This window comes from Peromyscus californicus, unplaced genomic scaffold, assembly GCF_007827085.1.
Source record: "Peromyscus californicus insignis strain IS unplaced genomic scaffold, ASM782708v3 Scaffold_2__1_contigs__length_46816999, whole genome shotgun sequence".
Taxonomy (NCBI): domain Eukaryota; kingdom Metazoa; phylum Chordata; class Mammalia; order Rodentia; family Cricetidae; genus Peromyscus; species Peromyscus californicus.
This window is the reverse complement of record NW_026294540.1, coordinates 13,553,018-13,569,383: the sequence shown is the minus strand read 5'-3', so window position 1 is coordinate 13,569,383 and position 16,366 is coordinate 13,553,018. Positions and strand designations below refer to the sequence as shown.

The 16,366-nt window shown below is 50.9% G+C and overlaps 1 protein-coding gene across 6 annotated transcripts in view; it reads right to left on the bottom strand.

The window, feature by feature from the left end:
- Tmem120b (transmembrane protein 120B) overlaps positions 1-16,366 on the bottom strand; it is a 40,778-nt gene that overhangs the window by 10,610 nt on the left and 13,802 nt on the right. For 5 of the 6 annotated variants that reach the window (XR_008222040.1, XR_008222041.1, XM_052755375.1 and 2 more), the window contains exons 2-6: positions 9,501-9,619; positions 7,977-8,093; positions 4,891-4,950; positions 4,196-4,291; positions 1,683-1,772 (exon numbers count right to left, since the gene is read on the bottom strand). Coding sequence is in view for 4 of the 6 variants with exons in the window: in XM_052755375.1 (XP_052611335.1) it covers positions 1,683-1,772; positions 4,196-4,291; positions 4,891-4,950; positions 7,977-8,093; positions 9,501-9,619 (482 nt within the window). In the remaining 2 variants the exon portion in view is untranslated. Of the gene's footprint in view, positions 1-1,682; positions 1,773-4,195; positions 4,292-4,890; positions 4,951-5,878; positions 7,300-7,976; positions 8,094-9,500; positions 9,620-16,366 lie in introns of those variants that run through there. The other variant, XM_052755376.1, reaches the window with a different exon arrangement.

Here is a 16,366-nt window from a genome sequence, read left to right as displayed (position 1 = left end):
GAAGAGGGTGTTGAGTCCCCTGGGGCTGGAGTTATATAGATGGTTGTGAGCCACCACATGGGTGCTAGGAACTACACATGGGTCCTCTGCAAGAGTAGCAAGTGCTCTTAACTGCTGAGCCATCTCTCCAGTCCCCCAAATCATGGATCTTAACTGGGATCCAAGACTCTGCTCAGAGGCGGGAAGAGCAGACAAAAGATAAAGGAAAAACAGTAGGTCTTCCTGAATTTAGATGCACTGGGAACCTCCTTCCTAGATTCGTACACTGACATTGAGACCTGGTGGCTCTCCCAGGGACACTGAAACAGTCCAAAGAGGGGCCAGGGCCTGCCCAGCGCTCTCAGAGAAAGACCCCCCCACCCCCAAGACCCTCATCACTGGTCCACTCTCCTCTTCCCTTCTCTTGTGGAAGACATTCCGCTCCTTTCACCAAAATCCATTCGTCCTCCCAGGAACAATGTCCCCTGGGACCCACCCCCACTCCCGACACTTCCTTCTATCTGCTGATGGACCCAGGGGAATGTGACGCTCATGTGTGGGGAGCGGAGGAAGCCCTAAGTGAATGTGTGCTGTTGGCATGAACACAGTCATGTCAAAGGCCTCCAAGCCTCAGACCTCCAAGGAAATGGCAAAGCCAACCCTGAGCTGGGCTCAGAGAAACGGCAAAGCCTTCCCTCCTGGTCCAGTATGAATGCCGGTGGTCATGTGCAGAAAATGTCCCCTGGAGCTTTCTTCCCCCAGGTATTTCCAGACTGAAGATTGCTCCCCTACAGAGACTGCTCCTATTGAGATCAGCGAAACCTGTCTCCTTGGTCCAGCTGTATCCCCTAACCCTGCCTCTTTATCTGTATGTAGTAGCCTGATTCCTTGTTCAGCTGCGTGCAATACCCACAGCTCTTCTGTTCAACTCTATATCAGAAACACACGGAGCTGCTGGAGTGCTGCCATCCACCTGAGCCCATCAGAAAACCCAGTCCACCTGAACCCGGTTATTTCTGTGTGTGTGTGTGTGTGTGTGTGTGTGTGTGTGTGTGTGTGTGTGTCCCCGTGTGTGTGTCCGTGTGTCCGTGTGTCCGTGTGTGTGTGTGTGTGTGTGTGTTTGCCATTTCTCCATTCCCTCGATGGATGCCCCAGTCAGCTCTGTCCCTGGAGCTGTGATGGCCACTGCACTCAAGCCTGGCCAATCATAGCCTTGCATTCTCTGGTGACAAAGACTGGTTCAGAGATAGGCACATGGTCCAGCCTGCACCCAGCCAATGGGACAAGGCTGGTGAGACACGCAGAAGAAAGGAACGGTGCCGTTTGCTGGGAGTGATGACGTAAGCCCAGCGTCCTTGTGGCACCCTACATAGAGCCTGAGAACAGACAGCACAGAATGCGAGGGTGAGAGATGGAGAGAAACTGAGTCTCACTCACAGTGCCCGAGCCCTGAATGAAGCCTTACCTGAAGTCAGTCCCGGGGAACCTGTTTTTTTTTATGAGACGACAGATTTCCAAGGACATGACATCAAATCTAATGACACGAAATCAGTCCAACTTGGGGTTCCTGCTGCTTGTCAGCAAGAGACTGACCATAAAGTGGGTGACATGACACCAACCGCACCAGCCCTGGGGGTCGTCGTTTCTCTTCGGCTCCCTGTTCCCCCAAACGACCGTCCCACCCCAGCCAGGCCTCTAGCTACCTGGAGCCATTGCTGATGAGAATACTCTCCCGAATGGTCAGGGTGCAGTAGTACCACACGAGCAAGAAGTTGAAGACTTCATCTGTCACCCTAGTTGGAAGAAAACAGCCCCCGGGAAGGGGACAGCGTGAGCTCTCCCCTCGGCCTGACAGGACAGCCAGGACCAGGACTGCCAACGGTTTGCACTAGTCCTTGGATGCCTCCCCCTGCCTACTACACCCAGACCCTGGGGCTCATCTCTACCCGGCCCCACCTACGTCCCTAGCCATCCAGCCCACACAGCCAACGGAATGTAACGGGTTTAAGCTGAAAAATGCCAGTGACTGATGACGGCCATGGGAGAGAGACGCAGAAGAGCTTTCTTGGGAACTCAGAACCAACACGGTCCGGCAACATCCTGACCTCTTATTCCGGCCTCCTGGGCGGCGACAGAAAGTGTTTTTGCTGTGTTCTCCAGTTGGTGAAACTTTGTCCAAGAGATAAATTAGAGACTTGTGTATAAGAGGAGGAGGGGAGAAATGGGGACATCCAGGCTCTAGGTGGAGGTTAGACCATGGCTTAGAATGTGACACACCACTGGCTTCCCTGGGAGGAACCCAGAGGCCCCAGTGTAAGGGCCTTGGACTGGACACCAAGAACTCTCTCTTTCAGAGGGGCAGATGAGCAGGCATTACTTGTGTGCGCAGCCTTTGCCCTCGGGGTCACAAGCCGGGCACTGGCAGCAGGCAGGCATGAACTAAGAGCCTGCAAGGGCCTTTGTTGGGAAATTCAAGTAGCCAGGCCAGCAGCTGGACTCTCAGCAAAGTACACGCCAGGAAAGAAACCTTGACACTTAGGCCAAATGCCTAAGCCATACTTGGCTGCCTCCCCCTTTACGGCAGAAAACCCAGGCAGAGAAAGGAGAGGACCAGACCCTCTTGGCAGTATGGGTCCTGTCTCTATCTGCCCTCCCTCTCTTCTCAGTCAGTGATGGGCAGAAACTGAGTACTACCACACACAGTGTGAGCTCACTGACGGGCTATAACCCTCTGAGCTATGGCCTGCTGCCACTGTCCAACAAAGGGAGAGACTGAGGACCCCATAGGGAACCTGCCCACAGACACAGCCATTCAGTCTCAAAGCCCGAATTTAAATCCAGACAGCCGGGGATGGCTCTTCTTGTTCTCGAATGCATCCATCTCTCTATGTATCAGTCTTTACTCTTTCTGAGGTAGGGTCTCATACATCCTACACTGGCCTCCAACTCTCCTGTAGCCAGTGACGACCTTGAGTTTCTGATGCTCCTGCCTCCACTCTCTGAGAGCTGGGATTACAGGGTTGCAACACCAAACCTGGCTTCTTCGACTCTGGAGACTGAACCAGGGTCTCCTTGCATACCAAGCAAGCAACTGAGTTACAGCCTCAGCCCTATTGATCCACTTATTATGAAATCGAGATGTAATCCACATACCATACAATTTTCCCTTTTAAAGCATGTAATCGAAAGGCTAGGGAGCAAATGCCTTTAATTCCAGCACTCGGGAGGCAGAAGCTGAGGATCTCTGTGAATTCTAGGCCAGCATGGCCTTAAAAAAAATTTTTTTTTTTTTTTTTGGTTTTTCGAGACAGGGTTTCTCTGCGTAGCTTTTGTGCCTTTCCTGGAACTCACTTGGTAGTCCAGGCTGGCCTCAAACTCACAGAGATCCGCCTGGCTCTGCCTCCCGAGTGCTGGGATTAAAGGCGTGCGCCACCACTGCCCGGCTAAAAAATTTTTTAAAGAAGATGTAATTTGGTGTCTTTTGCTCATTTTTGTTATACCACTGACTAATTCCAGGGTATTCTATCATTCTCAAAAGGAAATGCTGGTGCCCATGAATGGTCACTCCCCATTCCTGCTTCCCCTGGCGAGTTCTGCTCCTGCTATGTGTCTCTGAACCTGCCCCTTCTGGACATTTCCTATCAACGGACATATACAATACGTGGCCTTTTGTACCTGGCGTCTCTCTCACTTAGCATGATGCTGGCAAAGCTCACCCATGCATACCAGCATTGCACTCCATGGTAGAACTGTGTCCCATTCCAGGGTCTACATAAACCACACTAGACCATCAAGGACTACATCTGGAGGCCCTGCCAGCAGCTGGTCCATGAAGCTTGCTAGATGGATGCAGGATGGGCAGGAATGCTACTTCCTGGCAGTCAGAACTGGTCCTTCCCCAGTACTAGCCACGGGCTGGGGAAAACAACAGCCTGCCTCCATGAGGACTCCTTCCTCATACCCCCATGCCTTCCCCCACACCCCCATGCTCTCCCCCCAACACCCCATGCCCTCCCCCACACCCCACGTGCCCTCCCCCACACCCCATGCCCTCCCTCACACCCCATGCCCTCCCCCACACCCCCATGCCCTCCCCCACACCCCATGCCCTCCCCCACACCCCCATGCCCTCCCCCACACCCCATGCCCTCCCCCATACCCCATGCCCTCCCCTACACCCCCATACCCTCCCCCACACCCCACCATGCCCCATTACCTGTAGTGAAGGACAAAGCGACACGCCACAGCACCCAGAAGCAGGATTATGGTCAGGTAGAGCTTAAACTTCTCATACTCGTCCTTGTACGCAAACCTGCCATGACGGACATCCCAGGAAAGGTCTCGTGTTGCTACCATCCCGCTCTGCCACACCCTGCCCACAGATCTATAGCAGAACCTGACCTTCAACTAGTGATGTCTAGTGAGGGAAAGAGGACCAAGTACAGAAGGTACCAGCTCCTGGGCTCTGGGGCCATGTTGGGGGCAGACAAGGGTCAAAGACAAGTTCTCTACCCTCACCTAAAGATTGCAGCGGACACAAGGGCCAATGCCACCTGGAAATGTCACCTAGATTGGTTAGGCATGACTCTATTCTCCAGAACAAATGCTGTATTAGGTGTAAGAAAGAATAGATGTCACTCTCGTGGGAACTGGGGTGGCGGGAGGTGGGGGGTGGGGGGGTCCTATCCACCAACATACTGACTCTGGGAAAGGAAGAAAGGCGGGGTCCCCTAAGCACTCCCCCACTGAGGTGGGCAGGGTCAGAAAGCCAGATAACCAGAGCCTCAACTGCTAACCAGTTTTGATCCATGCAAAAACCCTCGCCGCTTCCACCCATCGTCCCCCAGTAAAAGGCCCAAGAGGCTGGCTTCCTTGGAGTCGGTCGGTCGGTCGGGATCCGGGCGTACTCACTTGGCCTGGTTGCTGAGGAGAGTCACATTCACATTGCCAAGAACCAGATTCAAGTAGAGCCTGGAAGGAAAGACCTGTGAGGGCGCAACCAACACTTTTCAAGCTTAGTGGATGCACACGGAGCGTCTCGCATCAGAAAACAGGACACTCAACTAACGTCAGATGAGCCCCACAATGGCTGAGAACAATGGTTAACCAGAGAGCGTGGTAACCACACTCCTGACGGTATGACCAGCTGAAGCCAACTTACAGGCCAGATCTCCCAGCCTCCTTTGCAGCCAGACAAAAGCAGGTAACTAACTTACAGCCAAAGAGTCAAAGACATTTATCCAACATCTAGGTTAATTTTAAAAAAGATTCTAGGCCAGCTGGGAGGCGGTGGCGCACACCTTTAATCCCAGCACTTAGGAGCAGAGGTAGGCAGATTTCTGTGAGCCAGCCTGGTCTACAGAGCGAGATCCAGGACAGCCAGGGCTACACAGAGAAACCCTGTCTCAAAAACCACACACACACACACACACACACACACACACACACAAAGATTCCAGGCTAATAAGAGTTGGTGGATAAAAGTACAGGCCGCTAAGCCTGATGACCCAAGTTCGATCCCCGGAACCCACATGATAGAAGGAGGGAACAGACTCCTGCAAGGTGTACTCTGACCTCTACATACACGCCAAGGACATGTGTGTGCCCACAAACATGCACCAACATAAATGAGCACAGAAACATGAGCACTCATTTCCACTGGGGATGCATGCCAGAAGGGTAGGTTGGAGTCACGGTATGGTATCTACAAGACATGGCAGCTGTGTTTTGGAAAAAGGGATTGCTTTCTTCCCTCTCTTTTTCCTTCCTACGACTGTGATGGTGGGAACTGTCTTTGTCCTCAAGGAAGAAGACAGCTGCTGAGGGGTAGAGAGGCATCGGTCGGAGGAACTATCGGCCCCTTGATGGCCTCATGAGTCCACGGCACATGGCCTCTTACCTCTGATTCTTCATGACAGAGAGAAGTGAACTCTCATGCTCAGGTGCGCTCTCTCTCTCTCTCTCGCTCTCTCTCTCATATGTAGATGGGTGTTTTGTTCCCATGTACACCTGCATACCACATGTGTGTAGTGCCTTCAGTGCGCAGAAGAGGCCATCAGGCCCCTGGAACTACAGTTACAGGCAGTTGCCAACCACCATGTGGGTGCCGGGAATTGAACCCAGGTCCTCTGCAAGAGTAACAAGTGCTCTTAACCACCTGAGCCATGGCTCTAGCCCCAGGAGAAGCTCTCTTATGTGAACCATGGCATGGCTACGCCTCTCTCTGTTCACCAGCCTGTGCTCTAACACACTAACAAAGGTGCACACCAAGGCTCCTTGAGACCCTGAGGGAGAAAAGGTAAATTCCTATCAGTGACGGGGCTTTGGAAAGACCTCACTGAGGCAGTGGCATTTGAACTGAGCTTAGAAGACTGAGAAGCTGGAGAGGAGGAATGGGGGGTGAGGGGGCCTTCGTTCCAGCTTGGAGCGGCTTTTCGGAGCACTGCTAGTCTGAAGGAGATGTGAAGTATTGAGGGGACATCTGGATTCCTTACCTAGCACTCAGTCCCTAGATCCTGCAAGAGTAATGTAATCCCTTCGGAGAAGAGGCTCCACCATGGCCCAAAAGCTGATAAAAGCAGTACCTCCTCCTCCTGATAGGGGTAAGAAATCTCACGGAACACAATAACCCAATAAAAACCCACCCTAGGATTTTAAATCCCCGAGACCACTGAGGAGCCAGATTTTTTCTATTAGAAAGGCTAGGCAGTTAGGAGCAAGCCTGGCCTGGCTGGGGAGTAGTTTACAGAAAAAGGCTGCCTATGAATAAAATAGACATACATATAGGAAAAGACAGTAAGAAAAAAAAAGTTAAATGAGAAGCAAGTTCTACCAGCATTTAATGGCAGGACCCATTCATACCTAAGCTATATCTGTATTTTTTCTGAGCTATAAACCCCTCCTTTCTTCTTAAGCAACTCTGAGTTGTCTACCCCGTGTGACACAGGATTCACCTGAGGCAAAATGCCCACACAGGTGAGGAAGTGAGTCTGAGCAACACAGTCCTAGAGGTCATGCATGATGGAGGGAGGTCATGAATGATGGAGGGAGGTCATGAATGATGGAGGGAGGGTGCTGTTAACAAGATGGCCAACTAACGTGGGGAGTTTTTAATCCAAATACAGCAAGAAAGGAAAACTGAGATATGGGTCACAATGTCCCGGGGCCACCATATTAATACTCATCTGGTGCCGGGCGGTGGTGGTGCACGCCTTTAATCCCAGCACTCGGGAGGCAGAGGCAGGAGGATCTCTGAGTTCCAGGCCAGCCTAGTTTACAGAATGAGATCCAGGAGAGGCTCCACAGCTACACAGAGAAACCCTGTCTCAAAAAACCAAAAAATACTCATCTGGCTGAAGCTTAACAGGAATCTTCCCCCTCCAGGAAAGATCTGACTCCATGCCAGGCTAAACCCTGCTTCAAAAACAGAGAGTAAATAAGGGCAGAGTGTGGCACACACCTGTAATTACAGTACTCAACAGGCGGAGGCAGGAGGATCACCTCGAGTTTGAGGGCAGCTTAGTCTACAGAGAGTTCCAGGCCAGCCAGAGCAATATAGTGAGGCCCTTCCTTTGAAAAAAAAAAGGGGGGGTGGGGTGGGGATGTAGCTGAGTCTAGAACACTGCCTAGCATGCCAGGATGCCCTGGTTTCAACCCCTGGGGGAAACAGAGGGGAGAATACTTCAGTCTAATACAGTAGGCTATTGAGAATAAAATGTCTGCTGCCACGAACGGGCATGCCCAGTACAATGCTGGGCATGCAAAATGCACTCAATACATGTTGGCTCTCTTGAGAGAAAACACTTTCCATCTACCCCAGGTGGCACACACAGGTATCAGGTGCCAGCTCCCAAGAGTCACCCTGGGGAGGTCACAGGGGAAGGACCGTAGCTCCTCCCGGATTGGGAGAAGCAGGTACGGAAGTGGCCCCCTTGGAATCTCACACCCCAGCAGGGAGCGGGGACCCGCAACAGGAATCAGAGGGTTCCTACTCCTACCCATTCTTCTTGGGCAGGTAGGCCTCCATGTCGAAGAAGACATTCTGCCGCTCCTTGATGTTGGCGCCTATCTGCTGGACGAGCTCCGCCTCCTCTTGACTGGAATGGCGCTTGTACCTGTAATGGGAGTGACGCTGAGCCCCTGCAGCCTTGGGGCCTTGGTGATGCCACTGCCCGTACCTGACAGATAAGGGTGGCATCCTCCAACAACGGCCACGGAAAGATGACGTGAGGAGACACAGTGAAGCATCAGGGATGAACGATACTCAGCCTACAGGAGCTGACGGACTTGCGTGGGTGGCTAAGCTGTTTTCCTCTACTGTGACAGAACTTAAAGCTTCCTAACTGGACTGACTGAGAGGCACGAGGAAGTACTAGCGGTCAACCAGTCAGGGTCTTCCTGTTGCTCTTTGGAGAGACGCAACTATCAAAACTAGAAAACCAAGTTGGAGGCGGGTGCGGTGGCATGGGCTTGTAAACCCCACACTTGGGAGACAGAGGTGGGCGCGGTGTGGTGGCCCGTGCCTTTAATCCCGACACTCGGGAGGCAGAGGCAGGTGGATCTCTGAGTTTGAGGCCAGCCTGGTCTACAAAGCAAATTCCAGAATAGCCAGGGCCACACGAACCAATCCTGTCTTGAAAAAACAAATGCTCTCTGTCTGGCCTCCCCCCCGCAAAAAAAAGGTGAAGGAGCAGAGACACTTGGGAGATGGAGACAGAAGGATTGGGAGTTCAGGTCATCCTTGGATATAGCCAGTTTGAGGTCAGCTTGGGCTACATGAGACCCTGCCTTTAAAAACGAAGAAAAACAGAACCACATCGGGAGCCACCACACCCTGGAATGGGAGAGCTGCTCAGTCTAGGACCCTAGCTCACGGGTCAGAGTTCCTCAGCGGGCGCTTCTCTTGTGGCGATGCTGAGCAGTGTCTATCACAGCCGGGCTGGGAGGCTCTACTGTATCTACGGGGGTTCTGCTGAGCACACACAGTGTCCAAACAGTCTGAACGGCAGACAATTATTAGAATGACAGAGGCTGAAAGCCGGTCTACCTCAGTCAGGACGACTGGAGGGAACTAAGCTCAGCATGCAGGTGGCTGCCTCAGTGACTGAGACAGCAAAAGCCAACCGAGAGAAAATTCAGAGGAAAAAAAGAGTCCTAGAAACACACTCTGACCCCTGGGTCCAGTGATGCCTGACGTTATCCCTGGGTTTTTTCCATTAAAATTTCCACTTTCTTCTTAAGCCAGCTTTGAGTTGGGTTTCTGTCCTTTAGGTGGAGCTCATTGGTGGAGCGCTCACCTCGCTGGCGTGTGCAAAGCCCTGGGTTCCAGCCCAGCGAACCCAGCACTGCATAAACCATGCTTGGCGGCCGACACCTGTAACCCCAACTCAGGAAGGGAGGGAGGAGGGCCAGAAATTCAAGGTCAACCTCAGAGTGAGGATGAGTCCTACCTACGGAGTGAGACGATTGGGGGGGGGGGGCAGGAGGCCCTGGGGGAGCTTTCAAGCATCGCCCCCTCTTACCTCTGGAGTGTACGCTTCAGGTCCCTGAGGTGCCGCTTCTGCTTGCTGATGGAGGTGCTGCACAGCGTCTGGAGCGCGGTCAGCTCCTCCAGCTTCTGCTTGTAGATCCTGTGTGTCTCCTGAAGGGCAGACACATCATTGTCACAGGGCTGGAGACAGGGCTAGAGAGGTCTCAGGTGACAGCTACCCTGGTACAGCCATCCAGGAGGTGGCTTCGAAAATCAGGACTGCAACTGGCTGAGGAAGGAGGCAGGACACAGTGGCTGTGGGATAAGTGCCAGCTCTCCCCGGGGTCATTCCTTCATTCCTGATGTTGTTTTTTTTTTTTTTTCTTCTTTAAGATAGAGTCTATGTGGCCCTGGTTGTCCTGGAATCACTGTGTAGACCAGGCTGGCTGAGTGTTGGGATTAAAGGTGTGTGCCTACTTCATTCATCTGTTTGATGTTAACAACCAAACACAGTAGGACTGCCGTGTGTTTTTGTTGTGTGTGTAGGTGTGTGTGTGTGTGTGTGTCTGTGTCTGTGTCTGTCTCTGTCTGTCTGAGGTTTGAGGCTGGTAGCTTATGCCTTCTAGGCAGATTTTCTACCACTGAAGTATATCCTCAGCCTCCTGGCCAATGTTTCCTCTTGATTTTGTGGGACCATGTTTCACGTATCCCAGGATGGTGTTGAACTCACTACGTAGCTGAGGATGAACTTGGATATGTAACTTGGACTTCTGATTCTTCCACTTCTACCTCCTGAGTATGAGGATGACACCCATATGCTAACACACCCAGTTTATGTGGTACTGGGAATCAAACCCAGGGCTTTAGGCACATACTCTTCCAAGTCAATGATAGCCCCAGCCTATCCCTTGCCAAGTCTTCATCTGCATGGTTTGGAGAGCAGAACATGCCCTGGCCACATAACCAGTGCCAGCCAATCAGTATCTCCCAGTCTGACTGGTTCAGAGGTGAACACGTGGTTCCTACTGACCAATGAGAGCCAGTCCTGGGACTCTGGATGGAAGGATTAGATAAGAGCGTATTTTGTTTTTCCCCTGGGTATGCCCACTCTAGTCTGAGCGGTCCAAGTCTTCCTAAGAATGAAGCCAGGCATGAAAAGCGAATCCAGAGACGATATGATGAAATTCTCACAGCATCTGCTATTGCTCGGGTTTAGGTCCAAAGGTACATGCACTGGGTCCTTAATGTCGCGGTATTGAGATGTACTGGGATCTCTAAGAGCTGGGAACAAGTGACAGGTAACTAGGTCAAGGCAGCAGGCTGTCAAAGGACTAAGTTACAGGAGTCAGTTAAGTCTCATGGGACTAGGTCAGTACTCACAAGCGCAGACTGTGGTATACAAATCTGGTTCTTCTTCCTCAATCTCCCAAAGCATGCTCTTCCATATGCACCCACACATTCACCACGTTCATCGTGTTCCATGGTATTATCTACCCCATGATGCACCGCGTGACCCTTGCCATAGGTGGCCCTTGAGCTTGGATTTAGCCTACAAAACTAAGTGCCAAAGCAGACCTCTTATCCTTCTAAAGTATCCAGTCTTAAGTATTTTATGGTAACAACACAACAAAGATTTCGGCTGTTGGGTTTGAGTCGTAGGTTGTACAGAGACCCATAAGCTTCTTTCTATTTCCTGTTCACACTGACTTTCTGATCCTTGCTATGAAGAGAGCTCTTGCTAAGTCAACTAAGAAAAGCTCCTGTCCGTCTCCCCTCCCACCCCTCCCCGCGAAAGCCATCTTCCCTGCCCCAGACAGCATCACTCAATAAACTTGATATTTCATTCTTGGAAATAACCCTTCTGAGCTTTGTAACGAGAGACTTATCCCGAATCCGGGAGAAGGCGCCACAGTAAGTTCTCAAACGGCTGCCACACTCATCTCCCAGTAAGTCATGTCTGTGAGGCGACGGGAGCACGGAGGGGGTGCAGAACATGAAACTAAAATCAATGAGCAGTGGACACAGTTCAAAGAGCCCTTTTTCATTTCTTTCTCCTTCCTTCCTTTCTGGCCGATGTACAACAAAGAGCCATTTCTTTCCTTCCTTCCTTCCTTCCTTCCTTCCTTCCTTCCTTCCTTCCTTCCTTCCCTCCCTTCCTCCTTCTTCTTCCTCCCTCCCTCCCTCCCTTTCTAGCTAACCTGCAACTCTATGCAGACAGGAATGGACTCGAACTCAGAGATCCGAATGCCTCTTCATCCCAAGCGTTAAGATCAAAGGCGTGTGCCACCATGCCTGGCTTAAACAGCCATTTTCTTAGCTGACACAGACGCATGTTTAGCAGACAGGAAAAGGAGGGGACACCAGGTTCAGAGTCTAACTAGTATATCAGCCAAGCAGGACTGGAAGGTCAGGCAGAGAATTAGGAAGTAAAGGAAGACAAGTATCAGATGGACCGTGAACGGTGATGTGCGTCTTTAATGCAGCACTTGGGAGGCAGAGGCAGGCGGGTCCCTGATACTTCAAGCCTGGCTTGGTCTATTCAGCAAGTTCTAGGCCAGCCTCAGCTGCATAGTGAGACCACATCACAAAAAGGAAAAAAAGGAAGAAGAATTAGCAATGATATGCAAGAATGTGTGAGCCAGTCACCCTGGACCATTCATTTGCAAGGGGGCAAAGCCAGCAGCCTCCTCTCCCTCCTGGGCCTCCCAGAGAGGAAAATCACGTTTTCCTAATATGCTTATTTCTCCTGAGATGATTTCAAGTTTGCGAGAGCCACAGAAGAACGCCCCTCTCTACGCTCTCAGTATGTGCTTGTCTCCCGTGGGTGCGCTTCTCTTTCTGTATCAGTAACCCCGAGGCAAACCTGCCATCGAATTCTGTGGAGGCTGTAAGACAGAAGTGGGTTTTGGAGGGTTGAGAACAATACAAATGTGAAAATATCCCAAGCTCTGTGAACATTTCAGGCCACTGGAATTGTGGCAGCCACACACACACAGTTTTACTGGTTCTTCGTCACGCCCATCACACATGCCCTGTGGCTGGCCGCTTTGGTACTTCAACAGCTGAGTGAGCAGCCGTGACAGAGACCATATGGCCGCCAAAGCTTTAAAAAAAAAAAAAAAATTCTCTATTTGGCCCTTTGCCAAAGAAGTTTGCCTCACCCCACCCCACCCCTGTGCCGGCCTCTTAGGGAGTTAGTTGTAACCATCATACTTCTCCATAGAAATGTGCATCAGCTGTGGTCAATGATATCTGCTCTATTCAGATGCAGCTACTAAACCTTGATAGAACATGAGGCTCTCATCTCAGACACCACAACTCACATTTTGCCAACTGTCCTTTGAAAATGTTTTAGGTGGCATTTGTTTATTTACCCTATGGGTGGTTGGTTGCTGTCGGCCACAGTGCGTGTCCTGGCTGGTTTTGTGTGTCAACTTGACACAAGCTTGAGTCATCAGAGAGGAAGGAGCCTCAGCTGAGGAAATGCCTCCATGAGATCCAGCTGTAGGGCATTTTCTCAATTAGTGATCAATGGGGGAGGGGGGGGGGGACACTCGACATCAGCACTCCATTGTGGGTGGTGCCGTCCCTGGGCTGGTGGTCCTGGGTTCTATAAGAAAACAGGCTGAGCAAGCCACTGAGGAACAGGCCAGCAAGCAGGCCCCCTCCATGGCCTCTGCATCAGCTCCTGCCTCTAGCTAGGTTGCTGCCCTGTTTGAGTTCCTGTCCTGACTTCCTTTAGTGATGAACAGTGCTGTGGAAGTGTTAGCCAAATAAACCCTTTCCTCCCCAACCTGCTTTATGGTTGTGGTGTTTTTTTTGGTTTTTTTTTTTTGGTTTTTTCGAGACAGGGTTTCTCTGTATAGCTTTGCGCCTTTCCTGGATCTCGCGCTGTAGACCAGGCTGGCCTCGAACTCACAGAGATCCGCCTGCCTCTGCCTCCCGAGTGCTGGGATTAAAGGCGTGCGCCACCACTGCCCGGCTGGTTGTGGTGTTTTGTTGCAGCAATAAAAACCCTAAGACAGTGCCCATGAGGCCAGAGGACAGTCTGCAGGAGTGGTTCTCTCCTTCCATCATGTGGGTCCCGGTTATCGAACTCAGGTCCTCAGGCTTGGGGCAGGCAAGCACCTTTACCTGCTGAGCCCTCTTGCAGCCCAAACTGTCTCTTTTATGGCCTCCGTCCTTCAGCTCTCAGGTCCCATTCAACTTTACACTGAGTATCCATACACGTCTTTTTGTCTCTGTAACCTGAACGGAACTTCAACCTCCACCTCTCATGAACTGACATCATTTAGAGAATGTCTCTCGACCTGGATTCCATCTGATGATTCCCGAGGATCTGGTTCTGTTTTTGTAGTGGGCCTGGATGTGATGATGACCTGTGCTCTGAGCTTCCTGTCAGGAGGAACGTGGTGTCTGTGACATCACTTTAGAGTGTTTGGTCACAGTGTCCCTCTGAGGGACATCGTGATTAACTTTTGCTATCTGTAATTAAGAAGGTATCTCAGGGCCAGGCCTGGAACACAGTTAAGTACCTGCCTTGCGTATGTGAGGCCCCAGCCACAGAAAGGAATAAATAAACACAATGAAATAAACTCTTGAAGAGAGATGGTGTGGAAATGAGTCTTGGATGCTTCAGTGCAACACCTATCTAGAACAAAGGAGAATCCCCCAAGACATCACAGGGAAGGCAGGGGCCCCAGATAGCACTCTAGAAGGTGGGGCCTTTGCAGGGGAGGCTCCAGCATGATAAGGGGCTACACGGCCTCCTGGCCCTCTTCAGTGTCAGCTCCAACCCTGGAGAGATAAGACAAAGGCCTCAGAATCAGCAGCCAGATGCTGACCAGGCCCTCATCAGTGTGAATTAATATTTAATTTCACAAGTCAAACACGAAGACATTATCCTTGTTAAAAATTAAAGCGCCAGCCACGGCTGAAGTCAGCTCTGAAAAGGCCCTTAATCCAGTGGTTCCCAACCTTTGGGTCCCGACCCTTTTGAGGGTCACGTATCAGATATCCTGCATATCGGATATTTGCATTATGATTCATAACAAGAGCAAAATTACAGTTATGAAGTAGCAACAGAAATCATTTTATGGTTGGGGGGGGGTTGTCACCAAACATGAGAACTGTATTAAAGGGTTGCAGCCTTAGGGAGGTTGAGAACCATCACAATCGATCTTCTCCCTCTTCCCCAGAAGTCACCACTATTACCAATTTCTTTATGATTGCGAGGCAGGATCACGCTCTATAGTCATGGCTGACTTCACCTTCACTATGTAGCCCAAGTTGGCCTTGAACTCAAGCAGGGATCCTCCATGACCTCCCAAGTACCGGGACTACAGGTGTGCTCTCCAGCACCCAGCTACAGATTTCACCTAGATACTCTGCTCCACGTTCTTCGAGGCTGTAGTCGGTGTGAATGTCTACCATCTTCCTTTCTTTAACAATACATCATGTGTGACGTCTTACGTTCAATGCCCAGCACCCAAATCAAAACTAAAACAAAGCAGTAGAGTGTATGATTGATATAAAAATAAAAAAAAAACAGGAAGCAAATTTAATGTCTAGCAAGTGACGGAGTGGAGATGAGTGTACAGCCCTGAGACGCGGTGGACCTTTCACCTCCAGAGGTCTCCTCTTACCCACTTATTATTTACTTCTGTGTAAAAGAACACTCAAGGCCCCTCCCACTCTTTTATTTCCTTATTTATTTTTGAGTGCTAGAGATGGAACCCAGGATACCATGTACGCTGGGCAGGCCTCTATCACTGGGCTACACATTCTCTACACCTGAAACCTGGTCACTCTGAGTAACACCTCCCCTGTTCCTCCTTCCTTCTACCTGCCTGTTTCGATACACAAGATCCAGCCATTTCTAAATACATACAGAAAAACATACACTGTTGCAAGAAGTAATTGCTCCTAATAGCTCTGGGTGTTTTGTTTTGTGACAATGTCTCCTTGTGAAAACCAGGCTGGCCGAGAACTCACAGAAGGTTGGCCTGCCTCTGCCTCTCAAGTGCTGGGATTAAAGACATGCACCACCACGCTTGGCTAAAATAAACTATTTTAAAAGAGAGAAGTGGGGACTTGCCCCCCCCCCCCAGCTCAATCTGAGCAGCACTGGCGTGACGACCCAGCTGAACAGGACACAGGTAACACCAGAGAGTTCCTGAGACAAGGTCACAGAGGTCCATGCAGCGGCCACCTCCTTCCCTGGAACGAAGAGTCCCACCACCCCAACGCCCTAATTACACGGAGAACCCAAAAGTCTGAATGTGCATTTGCATAAAGACAAGTTACTCCAGCCAGACACCTGCGGAAAAAAGACAACTCGGCAGGCTTCTGGCCCTGGCCGCGGTAGTCATGACAGACTTCCAGCAAGGCACAGCTAGTCCTCCGGACCAACTCTAAATTCCCGTGCTCTGTCTAAATTCCCACCCCACCCCCCAGTCCATGAGCTTGAGGCAGTTACTATTATTCTATTCAGCAACACATAATTAAAAGTCAAGGAAAAACGGTGGCCACAACTCTAATAACAGCGTTTGCAAAATGGGAGTTTGAAGGATCAGGGTTCAAGGCCAAGATAGGATCCAAAAGACCCTGTCTTTAAAAGAAAAAGAAGTAACCGGGTGGAGTGGTGGTGCACGCCTGGAATCCCAGCACTCATAGGCAAAGACAGGCGGCTCTCTCTGAGTTGGAGGCCAACCTTGTCTACACAGAGTTCTGGGTTAGCTGGGGATCCACATTAAGACCCTGTCTAAAATACATATGAACCCTCGTTCACACCCCACCTAGAACCTACCTCAGTCATGTGCGGAAGGGAGGGAGGGAGGAAGGAGCCTCCTTGAATCTTGTTTCACTCGAGGAACCTTTGTTAGAAAAACACGGTCTTCACACAAGGGGCTCCCCCGC